The following is a 21,259-nucleotide window of genomic DNA, read 5'->3' on the forward strand; positions in this document are numbered from 1 at the left end:
ATGTATTCTAAAAGGCTATGACAAGTCCAGTAGTATTCTTTTCAATTTAAGATCACATTAATTGGAACATGAAGCAATATGTTGCTATTTTGCGTTATCGTGCCATTGAAAAACTTTCTATGCATTTATTTTGTTCATTTTAATGTATTCTAAAAGGCTATGACAAGTCCAGTAGTATTCTTTTCAATTTAAGAGCACATTAATTGGAACATGAAGCCATTTGTTGCTATTTTGCATTATCGTGTCATTGAAAAACTTTTGATGCATTTATTTTGTTCATTTTAATGTATTCTAAAAAGCTATGACAAGAAAAGTAGCATTCTTTTCAATTTAAGAGCACATTAATTGGAACATGAAGCAATTTGTTGCTATTTTGCATTATGGTGTCATTGAAAAACTTTCTATGCATTTATTTTGTTCATTTTAATGTATTCTAAAAAGCTATGACAAGAAAAGTCGCATTCTTTTCAATTTAAGAGCACATTAATTGGAACATGAAGCAATTTGTTGCTATTTTGCATTATGGTGTCATTGAAAAACTTTCTATGCATTTATTTTGTTCATTTTAATGTATTCTAATCCTTTTTAATGCCACCACAGGAACGACACAGCCCTCTTTTTAAATGAAGAGCAAATTAATTGCAAAAAAAAAAAAATCGAAAGGAGCTCGTTATATGCCAAATGGGCATTTTTTTTTTACGCCTCAACTTTCCGATGAGCGTTTGCATCTTGATTTGGCATTTTTCATCAGGCGCATCCCCCACGAAACGCACATTAGCGTTTCGTCCATAAAAACCTCGACTGTTACAATTCGCGTCAACGGGATCCCACACTAAGAAGTATTCCCGTCCATCTGCTTTATCGGTTTGCGCCGATTTTGCCAATAGCTGCAAATTGTTGAACTTTGAACAAAATGATTGACTGACTTGACGCTCATTGCACAAACTCAGCTGCGATGGGCTCCAACCCCCCGCCGTGACCTTGAACGGAATAAGCTGACGGAAAACGGTTGGATGATTTTGACTTGTGCTGCCAAAAAAAAAAAAGTAATAAATTGTCATCCCGGTTAACGTAAGGTGACTGCACTTTTATGGCTAGAAAAATAAACGTTGAATAAAACTGGCTGTAATCGTGCGCTCTACAAAGTAGGACCTCCATCTGGAAAAATCTGCCCTTCGTCGAACGCCGTGTACCGTATTTTCCGTACCATAAGGCACAAATAAACGCCTTTATTATTATCATTATTCACGATTTCCCACTAACACAGCGAAGGCATACGAACCGTACGTATATATTCCGTACGGTTTGCATGGAGACCATATCTACTGATACGGTTCCCGGTATGGTTTGGAAAATACCAAGTATTTTTGGTTTAGCTACATTATATATTACGTACGGTACGTACATCGGGAGCGATAAACCATTCGAAGATTACTTGGTACGTTCCCATTTTTGCCGACGGTATGCGTAAGAAAGAGACCATATCTACTGATACGGTTCCCGGTATGGTTTGGAAAATACCAAGTATTTTTGATTTAGCTACATTATATATTACGTGCGGTACGTACATTGGGAGCGATAAACCATTCAAAGATTACTTGGTATGTTCCCATTTTTGCCGACTCTATACGTAAGAAAGAGACCATATCTACTGATACGGTTCCCGGTATGGTTTGGAAAATACCAAGTATTTTTGGTTTAGCTACATTATATATTACGTACGGTACGTAGATTGGGAGCGATAAACCATTCAAAGATTACTTGGTATGTTCCCATTTTTGCCGACTCTATACGTAAGAAAGAGACCATATCTACTGATACGGTTCCCGGTATGGTTTGGAAAATACCAAGTATTTTTGGTTTAGCTAATCTGAGCAATAAGACAATCTAGCGTTAAAATAATCATAGAATATTATATATTACGTACGGTACGTACATTGGGAGCGATAAACCATTCAAAGATTACTTGGTATGTTCTCGTTTTTGCGACTGTATGCGTGAGACCATATCTACTGATACGGTTCCCGGTATGGTTTGGAAAATACCAAGTATTTTTGATTTAGCTACATTATATATTACGTGCGGTACGTACATTGGGAGCGATAAACCATTCAAAGATTACTTGGTATGTTCCCGTTTTTGCGACTGTATGCGTGAGACCATATCTACTGATACGGTTCCCCGGTATGGTTTGGAAAATACCAAGTATTTTTGGTTTAGCTACATTATATATTACGTACGGTACGTACATTGGGAGCGATAAACCATACTTGGTATGTTCCCATTTTTGCCGACTCTATGCGTAAGAAAGAGACCATATCTACTGATACGGTTCCCGGTATGGTTTGGAAAATACCAAGTATTTTTGGTTTAGCTCAGCAGTAAGACAATCCAGCGTTAAAATAATCATATAATCATATTATCTATTACGTACGGTACGTAAATTGGGAGCGATAAACCATTCGGAGATTATTGGGTATGTTCCATTTTTTGCTGACCGTATGTATGAGAATTTACCTTTTTAAGGTGAGCTCTTAAATTGGTTAAGTACGGAAATAGACACCTGTAATCAATATATGGTTTGGAAAAATACCGTATAAGTGTTACGTCATTAAGTTTGAGAAGTAAACAATCAATTAGCAAGGATGTAACGCTTCTCTCCGAGAGAGAAACGCGCTGACAATCAAGCCTGCTTGCTTTGGATCGATTATTTTTCTTAAGGTACGATGGCGGTTTGCGTAAGAGAAACAAAATGTTCCCCAAGGCCTTTGGTGGTTTCCCAAAAAGTGTCCGATTATATAAAAGCCCGACTAGACGGCTTACTTGATTTTTACGTGGGGTTTGGTTTCAAATCTTTCTTTTGTTTAAAGCTGGATGATTAGCGGCGATGAAAATCAATTGTTGACGTCCCTCCGGCTAATTTGATAGCCTACGCTTGCTAATCATCGGGAAATAATCGTCTCAATTTGAATCTGGCGTACGGTTTTCTAACCAAAGACCGCATTTCTTCCCCTACTCTCCAATTGTGCATATTTTCAACTTTCCAAACATCTCCAAAACTATTTCAGTCTGTTTTTATGTTGAGTCACCTTAGTAAGCGTAGATCTGTTATCGTGGATTATCATCTCCGTTAGCAAAATTTACCGCGGAATATCAAATTCGACGAAAAAGCCAAGGTATCTTTTGATGGAATATCCGAAGGCTTAAGGTGGGCTAGCGCACATGAATGAGGTCTGTTGTGCGGCCCGTTTGAAGTCTCACCTCCAAAGACTTTTGTTACCTTCTCCCCGGCCCGCGACCGTCTCGTCGGGATTACGGCGGAATTTCGGGGGGGGGGGGTTAGTGTTTGTTTATAAAGGGAAGTGCTGCGATATGAATCTGGGAGTCTGGATGTGAGCTGGGAAGAATCAGGAGATGGATTAGCGCGCCCGGCCGAATCGGCGGCTGCGAAAAGGTCCGCGGCGAAACCCCGATTGAAATTGTGACCTTGAGTACACGAGTTCAAGGCTTGTTTCCTTTTGCGGAGCAGTTTTGCCAATCGTCCACTTAATTTGAGGAGCAATTTGATCATTTTGCGGAGCTTTGTTTTGACACCATTATCCAAGGCCACGAAGCAACATTTACAGTGACCCCCCTACTTCGCTGTTAATGTCTGAAACCCGCGAAGTAGTGTATCAGTTCCTAGATTTCTACGTACACCCCAATATAGCCGCAGTAACCATAAAATCCTTTTTTTTTTTGTATTTTTTGCGTATTTTATTTCCTTTCTCCTGTTATTTAACAAAATTATCCTTATTAATATGATTGTATATTCATTAAATAACTAATTTGTTGAGAATTTGTTCTCAGGACTGGTTTTCTGCACCAAGACTCCGGTGAAAGGGTACGCAAGTCATCACGTTGAACGTCACGTTTATTTTGGCTTATGTATGGTGTATCATGTAGTATCTGTTGAATAATAAATCAACAATAACGTTAAAGTCAGTCAACTAACATATAAACACTTAATCTATGAATTGACTGTATTTTTAGCCGACATTAGCGGGTTAGCAACAACTAACAACAACTACTAACTCTAAAACGAACACATAAACAGAATAAACACTCATGGCTTACTAAACATAGGCAGTAGCGTGCGTTATCAACATAAATGATAATAAACTATAAATATGAGCTTTCGTTGTCATTCGCTACGTCACCGTAACGAGCCGAATGAGCTGAATGCACAGAGAACGTAAAACAGGAAACGCAAATGCAGCGCGCCCCGACAAATTAAAAGCATGCATTTCAAAACAAGATAACAAACGTCACAAACTCTAACGCTTGAAGAATTCTTAACATAGTTATTAACTAATATTACTTCGTTAATTGATGAATACAAAACTATATAATGTACTTTTTTGCTTTTTTCAATTTTTGCGCGTTTTTTTTATTTTTTTTATTTTTTATTTTGAAATATTTTTAATTTTTCCCGGAAAAACCCGCAAAGTACTGAGACGGCGAAGTCGGAGGGATCGCTGTATTTAACAATAATATGACAATTACCGTAAATCCCCAAATACAAAGACACACTTGTGTATAAGACAATTAGAGGAGAATTTTTGGCGTTTCAGGTGGTAAACAACAGCGTGTACGCTACCTGTACACCGTGGTGGGAGGATAGCTCGCCATGTCGTAGATGAGTCGTATGTGCCCCTGGTACAGTTCCACAGCCAGAGGGTCGTGATCCTCCTTATACAACAAAATACCGTTGTCTTTGTCGGTGGCCACCTTAGGGGGAAACACACGACGCCATTTACACATCTTTCCGGTCGCTCATGTATTATTCCGTCAGCGCGGCGCAGAAAATCTGCCGCGTGTGACAGGACAAACCGCTCGATAATGTACGGCCGCTGAGATCATTTGGGTCAATAATGTTCCAGTGTGCACAAATAGAAAGAAACACTCCAAATTACGCGGCTGCCTCGCAGATGAAAGGCCCCCAAAACCTCCCGCGTGGAGATAAACAAGTGACTCTCTGATCCCTCGTGAATTTTGCTCCATAATGTGGGAAAAGTGTTGGTTTTTTTGCGTATTGTTAACATTTATTGTGGAGTTTTTCATATATTTATACATCTCCATACATTTTGTAGGTTCGGTTTATTAATACCCACAAAAAAATTGAAAAATGGTATGTTTTGTCTTTGTAGTCTGTGGGATGATAAAACATAGCCATTAATTGGTCTCTACTGCCACCTACTGTCTTGAGGTGAAACGCAAGTCAACAAAGGATTTTGTTTGCTGATAGTTTGACCGCTGCTCAACGGAATGTTGCAAAAATCGCAGGAAAATCACTGTCATAAATTCTTTTAAAATGCATCTAAAAATGGTTAATTTTCATGGTTTTATATGGTCCAAATTTTGGACAATAAGTATTTTTGCGCACAAAATCTCTCACCTGCAATCACATAGAAACGTCAGAATCGTTGCATTTTGATATACTACATGTTTGAATGGATTCTTTTATGATATCATAAAAAAAAAATCATAATTTGTAACATGATGCCACAAGGGTTAATGTAATCAAGACAGCACTTTCCACAAATCAACTTTATTCTTAATTTCTGATAGTTTTACTCACTTATCTGATTATTTTGTTGACATTCCCTCTAGCGCAACTCCATCTAGCGGATGCACAATACAATCACTACTGTGGCTTCTATTCTATGCGCTATATAATACAGTGCACCTTAGATGTGAAAAACTTTTGACAATAAGGGCCATTCATTGAAGGTGTGCTTTATAATCCGACGTTATAGTGCAGAAATTACGGTAAATAAGAACACGGACGATATAAAAATGCAAATGCGTCAAATCTCGGCTTATGCGGCTGACGGATAAACTCTCCTCAAATGGTGTGTAATAACAAAATTACTGTTTATAAGACGCACCCGTACGTTTGGCCTTCATTTTTGGGAAAAAAGTAGCTTTTATATTTGAGGAATTACGGTAATGCTCCTTTCTAAATGATCGATAGTGAAAACCTCCGCAAGACTTAAATAGGTTAAAAAATATAAATAACCGAAATTCCCCTGGCCGCACTACAATTTGGGCTGTCACGTCCGGCGGGAACATTGCGCCGCTAACAGGTGGGCATGCGGCTACGGGCTACGGGGGGGGTTGGGGGGGCAAACACTTAACACTGCAGCTTAAACGTGGAGCCGGGCCAAGTCCGCAGCTGCTAACAAGCTGCTGGAAGGAAGACAGAGAGAAAAAATAGAGATATGAACAAAGGTGGGACGATAACGAGAAAAAGAGAGCGAGAGAACAGTGGAGTGATTTATGAAGGGCTGTCGATGCACTTGAGGTTTTTTTTTTTTTTTTTGGTGCTCCCCCCTCCTTCCCTCTCACGGCGGAGGACTTTTGATGCGGATTTAACAGCTTTGGCATTGAAAAGTGAAAAGCTGCTGGCGGGAAGGTGGAAGCGCACGTCGGTCGGTGCAGGTGTTCCACACAAGTCTTTTTGACGCTTTCCGTGAGCAAAATACGTCTGTTGGGATTTCGTTTTCACGTGCCCGGAATAGTCCAGAGTCGATTTGTGTGTGTGAGAGGGAACATCGAGTTTTTGCTACATGAAGGGGACCGAATACCGGAATTTATTGTCTTCGTGGGAACATCTTGTACTTATGGGGTTGATTTTGGTGGTTCCCACAAGTTCAGACCTCTTTTTAAGGGTTAGGACTCGCGCTGACGGAATAGTTTTGAATTTATATTTCGCTTGAAGTTAGGCTCAGGCACATTGTTGTGATATTGATGTGTTATATCAAAGGAAAAGAATAAAAAAATAAACAGAGGAGGCTGAAATCTTGCAGATTGTCAAAACATGACGACTTTCAATATGCCATGCTGCCGTGCCTTCTAAACGCTTGCAAGCGGGAGATTGAGAGTTACACCCTATAGGTGTCAATTTTAGCCCATGTCAGGCTCATTTACTGCCATTCAAAATTGGAAATACTGTCCATATACATATTGAAAACCCAATGTCATGCATTTCCCTGATTTTTGCAGTAATTGTTTCAACGGCAACTCCCAAACGGGATGCGAAAGAAATTTTTGTGTTGACATCCAGAAACCAGCGGGTGGCGCTAGCAGCAAACATATGGCATTTGCAAGCCTTGAAATGACTTTGATGATTGGCTTAGCCTGGACTGTCATAGTGCAAAAGTCTTCAAAAGTCAAAATACTGTAATTATGAGATGATAAATATTCCAATTTCAATTTCATGAATATATATATATATATATATATATATATATATATATATATATAAAACAAAAAAAAGTATACCTGGAAAGAAATGTGAACATTGGGGCGGAGCTTGGCGCCCGGGAGCTCCACGTAGGCCTCTCGGCCCAGGAAGTGGACGGTGGCCATCTTATCGCACTTGTTGCCGTAGAAACCGGGCATGCAGCGGCAGACGGGCTCGCCGGCCGCCAGCAGGCACTGGGCGCCGTTTTGGCAATCGCTCTGGTCGCAGGGGCTGGTCTGCAGCAAAATCATGGGCGGGGGGTTCTCGCAGAACAAGCCGCTGGAAAATAACAAACACTTTGTTGAAAATGACACGCAATCACACACACGCACGCAACACTTTTTTAAATTGCGATGAAATTAGACAAAAACAGTTTTAAAAGGGCGATGAATATTTTTTTAATTCTGACCGTCTACATGTGTTGCTGCACAATTGGTGTTCAAATGTTTCTTGCTTTAACCCAGTGCTTCTCAATTCTGTTTTGCAAATTTCTTTTGTGACACCCCGTAATAGATGCTAGCATGTGGACTGGTTTTTGCATTATGAGTTAGCATCTTGGTTATATTGTTAATATTATTATTATTATTATTATTACATAAAAACTGACATTAAAATGACCAACGGCAGGAAAGAAATGAGATCAGTTTTACTTCACAAAACCCCCAAAAGTAACAAAATATGGCGCCGAATCTCTCACCTGAAGCCCTCCTTGCACACGCACGTGTAGCCGTTGACGGCGTCCACGCACTCGGCGCCGTGCTGACACTTGTTCTCCAGACAGTCGTTGTAGTCCTGCTCGCAGAAATGGCCCACGTAGCCGGGCAGACACTCGCATCTGCACAAATTGAGTTCAACGGGTTTTACTTTTAAATACAATCATATACATTAAAATGTACTAACAGGGTATATGCTAAAAACATAGCATTTTTCCCATAAGATCACAAGTAAAAAATTGAAAACGTGTTTAGGGCAGCTCCAAGCTTTCGCAACTCTTCAGTGCCATGGACGAGAATGCCCGTCTTTTAAAATAGTAGTAATAATAATAAACGATAAAATTCTGGTCATTTTTTAATGGAGACGCGCTGACCCCCTTGAGTAGTGTTTACCTAATATAAGCTGATTGAGCACTGTAGTGCCAACTGTGACCATTGGATGGCAGTGTTTCCACGCTCTTACCTACATGCAAACGCAACTGAAGAATGGAAGTCAATCTTTCAATGGCAGCGCCCATATTTACATAGACATAGCACTGGCAAATCGAGGTTTTTCTTTTCCAATAACGCAAAGAGCTAAATTGGGATATTTCCCATTTCCTCTAACGCCCCAAGAGAGTTTTCTTCAATTTTCGCGCCGACTTTGACTCAAGGATGAACCGATCGGATATTTTTTTACCCGCCGGGACTTTTTCGTCCCTCCGCCCGTCACTCACCTGTAACTGCGACCGACGTGGACACACTTGGAATCGTGCTCGCAGGGGTCGAAACCGGGGAGGCAGGGATCCAGCACCTCCTCGCAAAGGTCACCTGGTGACAGCCACGGGGAGAATTATGACCTCATCATCGCGCCGATGAGAAAAATATCGCATGGACAAACATTTGCCATGCGATATGAGGGATTAAGGTCGATCCGTGTAAGCTTTACAACATCTGTTAACATTAAAGCGGGGCATAAATCAAAGGGGAGGCAGAAAAAAGGTCTAATTTATGCGCCTCCATCTCGTTCCGACGCCATTAAAAGTCTCGTCTTCATTGTGTGCCTGCTTTAATCCAATCCCGACGCCCCCCCCCTCTAACTCCCACCATGTCTGTCTTTTCTCTTTACGGCCTCACGGGTAAATTACACTCTGGAAGCAACAGAAAAATGTGACTTTATATTAACATGCATCTAGTTTGAAATGCGTATTATGGCCAAGTCTTGAAAACTAGTAACTCATATAATATATACACACATACAATATATGCATATGCTATTTCTTTTTGAAAACAGATCTCTTCTATGATCCAAAAGAGGAGACTCGTTTGGTAATTTTTTTGTGGACCAATACAAATAATGGTTCTAAAGTTTGCACACAATTTTTGCCGGATTTTTTAAATGCTTTTAATGGTGAAATAATTCGAGTTATTTATGAATATTTTTTTTCCTGAACCACTCAAGTTGTTCAGTGGCATCAGTTCGATCCATACATATGTAGGTTAAATTTATCAACACCCACAAAAAAATGGAAAATTTGGTATGGTCTGGTGATGATGACACTCATAAACTGGTCTCTACCGCCACCTACTGTCTCCAGGTGAAACAAGTCAACAAAGAATTTTCTGTTTGCGGACATAGTTTGATCGCCGCTCAATGGAATGTTGCAAAAATTGCACGAAAATCAATGTCATAAATCCTATTAAAATGCATCTCAAAAAATGTAAATGGTTTTATATGGTCCAAAATTTGGACAATGATTATTTTTGTCCAGAAAATCTCGTACGCGCAACTGCAATCACGCATAAATGTCCGAATTTTTGCATTTAGACATTTTATGTTTTTTTTAATCAAATCCTGGAATTTTTTTCCCATTGATTATTTTATGATACCATAAAAAAAAAAAAAAAAATCCAAGGAATTTCCATAATTTGTAACATAACACCACAAACACTGATGGCATGTTTTTAAATCTTGATTATTCAACGGAATCATTGATTTGAAAAAAATCCAATAGTCCGCACACTGAACTTTGCACCGTAAGTCAAATCCGGCTTGGCCGGAGATGATTGAGTTGGTAAGCGAGCTCTCGAAATGACACCTGATGATTGGACCACGTTTGCGTGGACCACTGGCAAGCTCAGGGTCTTCTCCATGCCAACGAACGTAATGACACGACGTGTGGTTCTTGAAGTAAAAAAAAAAAACTTAATTGCTCAGTCAGCAGTTTTCATGACTCGAGTCTCCCTCCCTCTCTCAGCGCCTCTCACACATCTTTCCTCCTCTGACATTTTTATGTTTTCTCCCTTTTTCCGCGACCCCCAGACTTCCTTCAGGAGCAGCGTCGGGGTCACCGTGGAGCGGCTGTCCATTACCGACTCGCCAGCCGGCAAAAAGTGGAAATGGCCGTTTTTGTAGCGGTAAGCACTTGCGCGGGGACTCTCCAGAGGGAAACGGTCCGGGTGACCTTGTCGTCACTCACTTATTTGGCTCGGTGTAGCGCTACGCTTCTTATTAGCTTGACGACGCTATGACATGGCTTGGCCTTTTTTTTTTTTTCAATTATGTACCCCATGTGAAATATTTTCTCAGCCAATTACCCGCGAAGCGGTGGGATTAAAACAAAAAAAAAATTACAGTGCAGTGCCTGCACTGTGTGAGGATTTGTAGTGGTATTTCTAGGGTGTATTTTATTGAGCATGAAAAGGATCACCTGATCCAAATCATATTCTTTAATCCTGCCAGTACACATCGGTATAAAATATGAAAATAAAATGCCTAAAAAACAAAACAAAGATGTAATGAGTTGCTTCATGTTCCAATTAATTTGTTCCGAATTTGAAAAGATAAATGTACTGTATTGTAAGGCCCTCAATTACGCTGACGTACATCTAAAAACATTTTACTACAACGTACTCTTAAAAGACTTAACAAAATAAAAGCAAAAGAATTCCTGTTCCAATTAATTTGCTCTTAATTTAACATGAACAAAATATAAGCAAAAGAATTCCTGTTCCAATTAATTTGCTCTTAATTTAACGCAAGACGCAAGAGGCAGATTATAGTGACTTTAGTGCTGATGGGCATTGTCATTACTAACAGACGGAAAAATAAAACAGATGAGGTCATCTTTTGGAGCCGTTGAATAAAATACGCCTAGCGATACCACCATAAATGTGGTGCCAAGATTTATTAAATCAGGAACCATTTTTTTTTTTTTGGAAAAGTAAAACATCTTTTAACGCATCCAATAAAGCGAGCAAGTAAAATGGGCAAGAAATTCAGACACCAAAAAAATTCCCAGTGCCAATAGGGTCACCCCACACCAGGTAGCCCCGCCCCTGATCCGCCTACCTGTGTAATTGGGCGGGCAGACGCAAGTGTAGTTGTTGACCCCGTCCACGCAGGTGGCGTTGTTCTCGCAGTCGTTGTCTTCGCAGTCGTCCGGGTTGACCTCGCAGCGTTGGCCCTCGAAACCCGCCGGGCACACGCAGCTGCGCCGCAAAAACCACATCGTCGTCATGGAGATAGTGATTGAACATCTCTTGATATTAGGAATGACTGCATTCATTGTATTTAAGTTTGAGTTTTCATCAGAAAAAACGAAGGAAAAAAAGCACATAATACAAAATACACGCAGGAAAAAGGAAGCACCAAAGATAAGCACGCGAGAAAAAAGCAAACAAATAAAAAAGCATGCGATAAAGAAAAGATCATACCAGAGAAAATAAAAAATAAAAAAGAACATAAAAAAATACTAGAAAACAAAGCAAGCAAGAAAAGCACACAATAAAAAACGCACGCAAGAAAAAAGAAGCACCAAAGATAAGCACGCAGAAAAAGCAAACAAACAAAAAAACATACGATAAAGAAAAGATCATACCAGAGAAAATAAAAAATAAAAACTGCACATGAAAAAATACTTGAAAACAAAGCAAGCAAGAAAAGCACACAATAAAAAAGAGCATGCAAGAAAAAAATAAGCAAACAAAAAAGCGCAAGAAAAAATAAACGAGAAAAGACAACAACTTTTCATTTTCTTGATGTCTGCAACTTGTTTTCCACCCCCTGGCATCTCTGTTAATCGCCCTCAAACACACACACACACACACACACACACACACGGCACTGGCGTTTTCTTGACCGCGGCTGCACTCAGCGGCTTGTCCACCTTCTTCTCTCGCCATCCTTGTATTTGTCTCTCACACTTCGTCAAGTCGACTACTTTTTTTATTAGATGAAAACGACTTTTACAAGCAAGGTCATCCCCAAGCGAGCGAGAGCCACTTCACAACTGCCTACACACACACACACACACACACTCACACACACCTACACTCTTTAAAAGCCAATTTTTCACCAGCATCTAAGTACAAGTAACACTGGGGGTACGTGAGGCACTTTAAGCGCTCTGCAAGGTTTTAAAAAGGTTCCTGCAGGTATCAGCAAATCCACTTTGATGATGTGACAGGAAAAGTACATGGTTCCTTTTCAAATTGAAAGCAAATCAATTGGAACATGAAGCAACGTTGCGCTTTAACTGTTGTAATCTATTCCCGCTCTGATGTAGCTACTCCTGCCCGCGTTGGTCGATGATCATGCTGGGAGCCAATCACGCGTCTTGTAGGGGTGCCCATCTCCCTTATTAAACTCACACACGATGTGAGAGAGACTCTTACCTCTCTTACCTAATTTTCTTTTGTAATAAATTGGAATTTCAAGAGTTAGCATGTTTGGTTAGCTACAGGCTTTACTCTCATGAGAGTTCCAGGCGATGCTAATATAACCGCGGCACTCCGTGAGACTACAGGAAAACGGATGGGAAGGGATAACAGCACAGTTACAGCAGAAACATTTAAGAATTTAAAAATATGTGTATCCCTAAATCAGATCCCTAAATGAGACCTAGGCAGTGGTGTCCAAACTACGGCCCGTAGGCCATTTACGGCCCATCATCCACAGTTAAGCGGCCGGCGCCATAATCAAATTTTCCTGTCTAATTGGATTTTTACCGTCTTTAATTAACATGGCCATTACGGCTTTTTATGTATTTTTTGGGCCACGCCTGGAAACGACCCCCAAAGGATTGTAAAACATGTCAAAATGTCACAGAGGTCGGCCACGGAGGACGCCGGCGTCTACCTGCGCCGCTAGCATCTGTAAAAGGGTAAAAGGAGCCGGGCTATCATTAGCGCTCGGGGCCGCTAAAGGCCACGTGCATATTGAAACCTTTCAAAGGCCAAAGGGCGGACGCAGAGGACACTCGTCTTCGTCTCGTTTGACACGGAGGGGCATTGGAAAGAAGGAGACGGCGCTCGGGATGCTGCAGTGCAAATGCGCACGCCGATGGATTCACGCCTGGCACTTTTACGCGGGAGTACGCTTGTTTTAACTACAATTTAAAGGCAGCCATTTTGCAAAAGAATTCATGTTCCAGTTCATTTGCTCTTAATTTGACAAGACGAAATGTGCCGTTCCTGTCACAGCATTGAAAACAAAATGGATTTGCTGATATTTGCTCAATTACCTTGACGTAGATCTAAGAACATTCAACTACAATTTAAAGGCAGCCATTTTGCAAAAGAATTCATGTTCCGGTTCATTTGCTCTTAATTTGACAAGACGTAATGTGCTGTTCCTGTCACAGCATTGAAAACAAACTGAATGTGCTGATATTTGCTCAATTACTTTGACATACATCTGAGAAAGTTTAAGTACAATTTAAAGGCAGCCATTTTGCATAAAAAATCATGTTCCAGTTCATTTACTCTTAATTCGACAAGATGAAATGTGCTGTTCCTGTCACAGCATTGACAACAAATTACAGTTACAATTACATACATTTCACAACAATTTACTATTAAGAGACTTTTTGCAAAGGAATCTGTAATGCAATTCATGTTCCAACTTATTTGCTCTTAACTTGAAAAATGTCGGGGCATGCCGAAACCTCCAGAGAGTCTTCAAATCTAAAATCTTGACTCCTAAAGTCCCTTCACGTTCACAGCTATTTAAAAAAAAAAATCCATCTGTGGCCTGCAATTTTCTCTAAAGTGAACTAAAATCCGCCGTTCGACGCCTTTCCCGTTTTCGATTTTGTTCCGAGCGTCATCCGCCTCCCGCTGTGGCTCCGCCCATCAATCTCAGTCCCTTCGGCCGCATCCCTGGGCCCAGCATTTATCTTTGGAAAATCTCATTTCTTTTCCAGCCATGGATTTGGCTCTCCTTCCACGGTGCAGGTGTACCTAATAAAGTGACCAGTCGGAGGCAGATTATATTTCCATTCTTTAAGTCCAGAAAAGCTCTTCGTCGGGGGCGGACGATGTGTTCGAGCGTCCGAAAACCCGACGCGGATCGCCGAATAAAGGCGGCGTTGACGGATTTACGTGCGTCAGCCCGACGGAGACGATGGACAGAAGCGGGAGGACATTTTGGAGGTCGGGGGCTCCAGGGGAGCTCTTCACATCTGTTTCTTCGCACTCCCGCTCGCAGACAATAAAACACGTCACGAGGTCAAAGTTCGCCGCCGTCCTGAGTGACGCGCCGCTCAAAGGGGCCAAAAGGTATCGGAATACATGCCTTACTTTTCGGAGTTGGCACTGTTTTCGTTTTTTAGGGAATTCCGTCTGTTCAAACTTATACGGAAGAGGACGAAAAAGTTGAAGAAAAAGTTGGCAGGGTTCCAAGTTTGGATCTAGAATTCTCACCCAATTCTCAAAATTGCGACGCTGTCAAGTAATCATCGTTCTGAGAAGGCAGATTTCTTATTTTCAAGTCAGAATTTTGTGATTGAAGAAAGAAATAATCCTCTGGGGATTTTTACAAGTCAGAAATTTGAAAACAGAATTCTAACATTATTTCAGAACTTCGACCACTAAGAATGCAAAAGCGTATTGCAGCCAGAATTCCCATTTTAGTGATAAATTCGAGAAGTCGGAATTCTGTGAGGAGTCCGAGTCAAAATTTAGAATGGTCAGAAAATCGAAATTCTCACATCATTTTCAGAATTCCGACTAAGAATGCAGACATTGTGAATATTTCACCCAGTTCTGGCTAAAATGAGAATTCTGAAAATGAGAAGTCAGAAATCCGACTCTGAAGTCCAAATTCTAACAATTTTCGGGAATACTGACTACCCAGAATGCAGAAATTTCGAGACTATAGTCTGAAAATCTACAGATTTCTGAAAATAAAGTCATATACCCCAGAATTCTGAAAACAAGAATTTTTCAGATTTTCGAGGCATCAAAACTCTCGCTGAAAAAAGACAACATTTTCAAGATAAAATAAGAATTCTGAAAATCAAATAAGAATTCTCAAAATAAAGCCAGAATTCTCACTAAACTCTATTCTCAAAACTAAGACTTCTCAGAATTCCTAAAGTTTTTTTGATGTCTAAATTTTAAGTCAGAATTCTCACTTGGTTTTTGGATGCAATTTTCATTTTTCGGAAAAAAATTAAGAGTGCATTTAGAAAGCATTTATGCTATTTCGTGCAAAGAAATCAGTTGGTACCTGAAGTGGTCTTCCAGACCCGGCTGAAGATGACACGTCCCTCCATTCAGGCAGGGGAAGCTAATGCATGCATTAATGGCTGTTTCGCAATCCTGACCCTGCAAGACAGATAAAAAAAAAAACAAGATATCAAAACTTTAATGATGACATCACCATCTTCTTCTATTCTCTCGTCATTATTTGCTATTCTTCTCTCACACGGATGAATTTTTTTTCTTCTCCGTGACAACTTTTAATTAAGATTGTCCCAGCAGCCAGACGTAACATTTTCCAGTCTGTGACTTTGACAAGGGCCTTTGTCCTCGTTTTGAAAAGAGGTGCATTCATAGAAGATCTGTAAAAGTCGGAATCTCTTTCACGTCTTTTCGTGGGCCAGTAAATTGGAGGCTGAAAAGTCATCTTATTCGGCACCTGCGTCTAATTATGTCCTCCCGAGACACAGTTGATTCATTTGTGTCCACCGTCGTGGACATTTGTCTTTGATTGTTACACGTTTTTACTTTCTTTCATCGTTAAAAATTCCCGCAAATTATTAGTCATCAACATCTTTAATTGCCAGCTCAGTTAGTTCCTGTTATGTTTGTTTGCAAGGAAAAGCAATCATGTCCCCGGGTCACTTTGACCCGGATTGTATTTAGTCAACCAAACTCAGTATTTCATTCAAACCGGTGTTTTACATTCGTTTCTCATCAACAACAATAATGTCCCTGGGTCACTTTGACCCGTCACCCAAAACCATTATTTCTTTTTTATAACCAGGGTTTTATGTCCATTTCTCACAAAAAAAAAAACAATAATATATCTGGGTCATTATGACCCAGAGATGTGTTTAATTATACAAAATTGTCAAAGACTTTTTTTTTCTTAAGAGGAAACACACTCATAAAGCAACAAATGCACGACTTATTTATACTTGGGCATTTCTTTCTTTGTAATAGTAAAAAGATCCTGGGTCACTTTGACCCGGGAACATTTTATTCCAATATTTAATTTAAACCAGTGATGTATTTTCATTTCTCATGAACAGCAATAAACCACGCAAATCCTTTTCTTTTTTTTTACGTTCACATTTCATCCACAGCAATAAGGCTTCTGGGTCATTATGACCCACAGTTGTGTTTAATTCTCCAAAATTGTCAAAAACTCATTTTTTTATGTTAAACAAATGTTACAAAGTTTATGTTACAAAGTAACAAAGGCAATAATTAATTTATAGCTGTTCATTACATTTATTTTTGGAAATAGTAATAACATCCTGGGTCAATTTGACCCGGGGTCCAAATGTAATCATCCATAAGTTTTGTGCATTATCCTGCTAACTTGCTAGCTTACGGCCATGTGACATTCCGAAGAGGAGCCGTGATTGGTTCTTACCTGAGCCTGTGATATCATTTTCAGGGACCCATCTCATTCTTTTGCGTCCATTTAATGGACATTTGCTTTTGCTCTTCGTTTGACTCATTGGAGCTACCCAACTAAGTCCTAGTGTCCTCAATAGAGGCAACCCTGGCTTTTCCGTCTTTGAACGGGATACAATTCACCAGACGCAACCGAGGACACTAATGAAGACGCTTTTGTAATTCCGCTCGAGTTTAAAAGACGTTTTCGGGAGCAATGTACTATGTCCTCGTCCGGAGCAGATTTGCACATCTTTGCAGTTACAAGACACCGGAGAATAAGCGCAGCCCCTTTTTGTCTTTGCTGATGAACGGCGCCATACATTATGCATGCACGGACGGAGCTAAGCCTGATAATGCCGCTAATGCCACGGGCTTATGCGGCGCCGTTATCCGCGGACGATCCGGACCTTGTCTCCGCGCGCGGCCAATTCTGCCAATTACACGACTCACCTGATATCTCTATTTCCCCATTAAAGGGATATTCGGCGCCAGCGCAGCTTGATATCCGGCAGGGAGTTAGCTCTCAAACCAATATCAAGTTAACGCCGGTTTATTTGCGGTTCGCCGGTTACAATTTCAACTATTCGTTTTTTTGATTTCGCTCGGAGTTTTTCTATGGAACGTTTCAGTTATTTGCTGAAAAGTTGACCTACCTGCGTTTCTTCTGAACAAAATAATAGCATACAATATTTTGCAAAGCAACGGAATTTAACAATGGTGTTCAAGTTCAAATTAATTTGCTCTTATTTTGAAAATAAGTAACGTTCCTGTAACAATTGAATCGTTGCCGTGCATCTCACCTTAAACCCAAACGGACAGGTGCACTGATAGGATCCAGATGCGTCTGACACACACGTGCCGTTATTCTGACAGGGCTCCGCCAGGCAGGGGGCGCACTTTGACGCCAGGCCGAGATCCACAGGACCTGATCCAGAAAAAAGATGAAGACAAAACAGAGTTGGTAACGTTCATATTATTCTTACTGAATGCACTCATCTCGTATTTCTCTTGTTTTTTTGGTCGGTGGCATCAGCCCTATCCTTACATTTATAATTTCTCTTTATGTCCCCTTTAAAAATGGTAAAAATGCTATCATAGCAAACGTAACTACACTGTATATTTATATATTTATTATATCACAATTAGAGCACTATGACTTTTGCATTATGGGAGTCCAGGCTAAGCCAATCATTGAAGTCATTGAAAGGCTTGCAAGTGTCATAAGTTGGCCTCTAGCGCCACTCGGAGGTTTTGGGCTGTCAACACAAACATTTCTATTGCACCCCGTTCGCAAGTTGCTGTTGAAAGGATAAATTAAAAAAAAAAACAAAACAGGGAAAACATTGGGTTTCCAATATGTCCAATGTTGACAATTTTCCAATTTTGAATGGCAGTAAATGAGTCTGACATGGGCTAAATTTGAAAAATCCCGAATGGGGTCAAATTTTTCCCCCAGGGTCTTTTTACCTTTGCACTGGAATTTGTTGAGCGGTGTGGTCAGCAGCAGCCGGTCAGCCATGTCAGGAGGTCCGGTGCAACGAGCGATGCCTGTCAACATCCACTCGGTTGCTTAGCAACATATTCCACCTACCCTTGTGCAGTATTTTGTCCAACTTTACTTCAAAGCCCTTTCACATCAAACGGACAGCACTGAAATGATTTAGGGAGCTGAAATTTCACCCAGATGGTGAGAACCTGTCATTTTCAATTCTTAGTTATCACCATACCAGGAGTGCGCAATCATTTACTGCCGGAGTGATGGAAGAAAATGAGCAAAAAATGATCAAAATACTGCACAAGGTTAAACAGCATTTTACAATGGTGAAACGTTTGGGTTTTTTTTTTTTCCCTACCGGGCTCTTTAAAGCCGGCCTTCACCCACTGGGAGAGCCAGCGCAGGTCGCAGTTGCAGTACAAGGGGTTGGCACCCAGGGCCCTGCACGAGGTTCGCAAAATTAAGAGCCGCCCGATAATCCGCAGCTGAAGCCGACACGTTTCGTCATGTACTCACAGGTGGGACAAAGAGGTCAGGTGGTTGAAGGCGCCGTCGGGGATGGTTGAGAGGTCGTTTCCGTGGAGAGTCCTGAGGGGGAAAGGAAAAAAAAAAAAGCGTGGGCAGATATTAACACTTTGAGTGCCATTGACGTGAAATGACGTTAGCGGGAACCCAATCGAGGAGACCCATCGGTGTCAATTGCCGTCTTTTTTCATCGGTGAGATTTGAGCAGCTCTGATTTGATCAATTACTCACCCAATTCCAAAGACATAATTTTATATTTTTTACATTTATAAGTAAATAAATAATAAAAAATGTCTGACTCTTGAAAAACACAGAAAATACATCTTTTGGATTTTAGGAGTTTTTTTTAACTAGTAAGGTTTGGGCAGCTTTGATCTGACCATTGACTTATTCAACCCCAAATACATAATTTTACATTTTATAAGAGTCAAGGCAATTAAACCCAAGTTAAAAAAAAAAAAAAATACATACATAACTGGACTCTTAAAAAAAAAAAAAAAAAAACGTAAAAATATGTCTTTGGGATTGGATGAGTTTTTTTCAATGGCTAAGGAAAAAAAACATAAAAATGTTTTTGGGATTGGATGAGCTTTTTTCAATGGGTAAGGAAAAAAAAACGTAAAAATATGTCTTTGGGATTGGATGAATTTTTTTCAATGGGTATGGAAAAAAACGTACAAATATGTCTTTGGGATTGGATGAGTTTTTTTCAATGGGTAAGGAAAAAAAAACGTAAAAATATGTCTTTGGGATTGGATGAGTTTTTTTTCAATGGGTAAGGTTTCTCATTCAATCCCAAAGACATCCTTTTACGTTTATAAGAGAAAAGACGCAATAAAAATGTACTACGTCTTCGGGATTGATCCGAACTCTTAAAAACGTAAAAATATGGATCCAAATGCACCTGTAGATTAAGGCGACATCAAACTTTCACGCTTTTGATCCATCCCATCGGAGTGTTGGAATTGGCGGGCAAAAGACGGGGTCACAGCCCTCGTGTGAGGTAAATCACAATGGCTGCCAGACGGCCTTGTTCGGCGCCATAAATTATTCAAATTATCTGCGGCGCAAGACCACCACATGCGTCTATAATGGAACATGACTAAAATATTTATAGATAAAAAGGAAAGTCAACAGAAATGAAAATGCTGCTACTGCCGGATCAGACCGTGTGTGTTCATAATACGCGTCTGTGTGAATATAAGAGTAAAATGTGCTTATTAATCTATTGGGGTTTGTTTATTCTTTAATCTGAGCCACCAAGAATTTAAATGATCAAAATTCCTCTTATTTGTTGCATTAATTTCCTCTGTGCATTCATATATCTCATCAAAACCCGGTAAAGTGAAAATTAATGTCTATTATATTTGGATTTACAAAACAATTGGAAGCAACCCTGTCAAATTTGAACGATACAAAAAAAAAGACAAGTACAGGTGTATATAAATACAATGAGATTTCAAAATCATGCTGTTGTCCCCACTCTCAAATATTATGGGCGTGTCTGTCAAATATGACGATAAAAGTCTTTAGAAACATGAGCTCGATTATAGACAAACTATTTGGCTTGTGAAACTAAATTATGTTAAAACCATAGTAGCGTATCTTGCTAGCCAGAACAGCACGTCCGAGTAAGCTAGTTTTGTAAAAGTGTTAGACAAATATTGGGTTATATTTCTCAAATTTTATGGGCGTGTCTGTCAAATATGACGATAAAAGTCTTTAGAAACATGAGCTCGATTATAGACAAACTATTTGGCTTGTGAAACTAAATTATGTCAAAACCATAGTAGCGTATCTTGCTAGCTAGAACAGCACGTCCGAGTAAGTTCGTTTTGTAAAAGTGTCAGAAAAATATTTGGTTATATTTGGTTTATGAAAATAAGTTACGTCAAAACTATTGTTATTAGTCGAGCAATTTCTGCTAGCCAAAACAGCATTTGAGTAGGTCTGCTTTGTTAGTTATCGGAAAAGAAAATCACAGAATATTTCGCATTTTAGCATTGTGCTATGTCTTTGTAAATATGGTTGCTGCCATATGAAACATTGACTTCCATTCTTCAGTTAGAATTGATGCAGGTAATAGCCTTGTAAGTGTGGAAACACTGCCATCCAATGGTCACAGTTATCACTACAACGTTCAATTATATAGCTTTTATTAGGTAAGCATTTTTGACCAGAATTTTATCATTTATTAACTGTTCTCGTCCGTGGCACTGAATGAGTTAAAAAACGAGCAGTACGAACAGAAACTGTCAGTGGAGTCATTTATGCCTCTTAAACTGATTTTGTCAAGTCGCCGGCGAACATGGCTCGACCGAGCGCTGCTAGCATAGCAACAACGAA

The 21,259-nt window shown here is 40.0% G+C and overlaps 1 protein-coding gene across 2 annotated transcripts in view; it reads right to left on the bottom strand.

Annotated features, from left to right (window-relative positions):
* Window positions 1–21,259, bottom strand: part of slit3 (slit homolog 3 (Drosophila)) — a 194,085-nt gene that overhangs the window by 11,802 nt on the left and 161,024 nt on the right. For both annotated transcript variants that reach the window (XM_088431401.1, XM_088431403.1), the window contains 10 exons: window positions 18,905–18,976; window positions 18,747–18,829; window positions 18,361–18,441; window positions 17,694–17,818; window positions 15,494–15,591; window positions 11,333–11,472; window positions 8,718–8,811; window positions 7,986–8,123; window positions 7,327–7,567; window positions 4,640–4,770 (listed from right to left, as the gene is read on the bottom strand). In XM_088431401.1, the coding sequence (XP_088287527.1) occupies window positions 4,640–4,770; window positions 7,327–7,567; window positions 7,986–8,123; window positions 8,718–8,811; window positions 11,333–11,472; window positions 15,494–15,591; window positions 17,694–17,818; window positions 18,361–18,441; window positions 18,747–18,829; window positions 18,905–18,976 (1,203 nt within the window). The remainder of the gene's footprint in view (window positions 1–4,639; window positions 4,771–7,326; window positions 7,568–7,985; window positions 8,124–8,717; window positions 8,812–11,332; window positions 11,473–15,493; window positions 15,592–17,693; window positions 17,819–18,360; window positions 18,442–18,746; window positions 18,830–18,904; window positions 18,977–21,259) is intronic.

This window comes from Hippichthys cyanospilos, chromosome 13 (assembly GCF_059441005.1).
Source record: "Hippichthys cyanospilos isolate Australia breed blue-spotted pipefish chromosome 13, RoL_Hcya_1.0, whole genome shotgun sequence".
Classification (NCBI taxonomy): domain Eukaryota; kingdom Metazoa; phylum Chordata; class Actinopteri; order Syngnathiformes; family Syngnathidae; genus Hippichthys; species Hippichthys cyanospilos.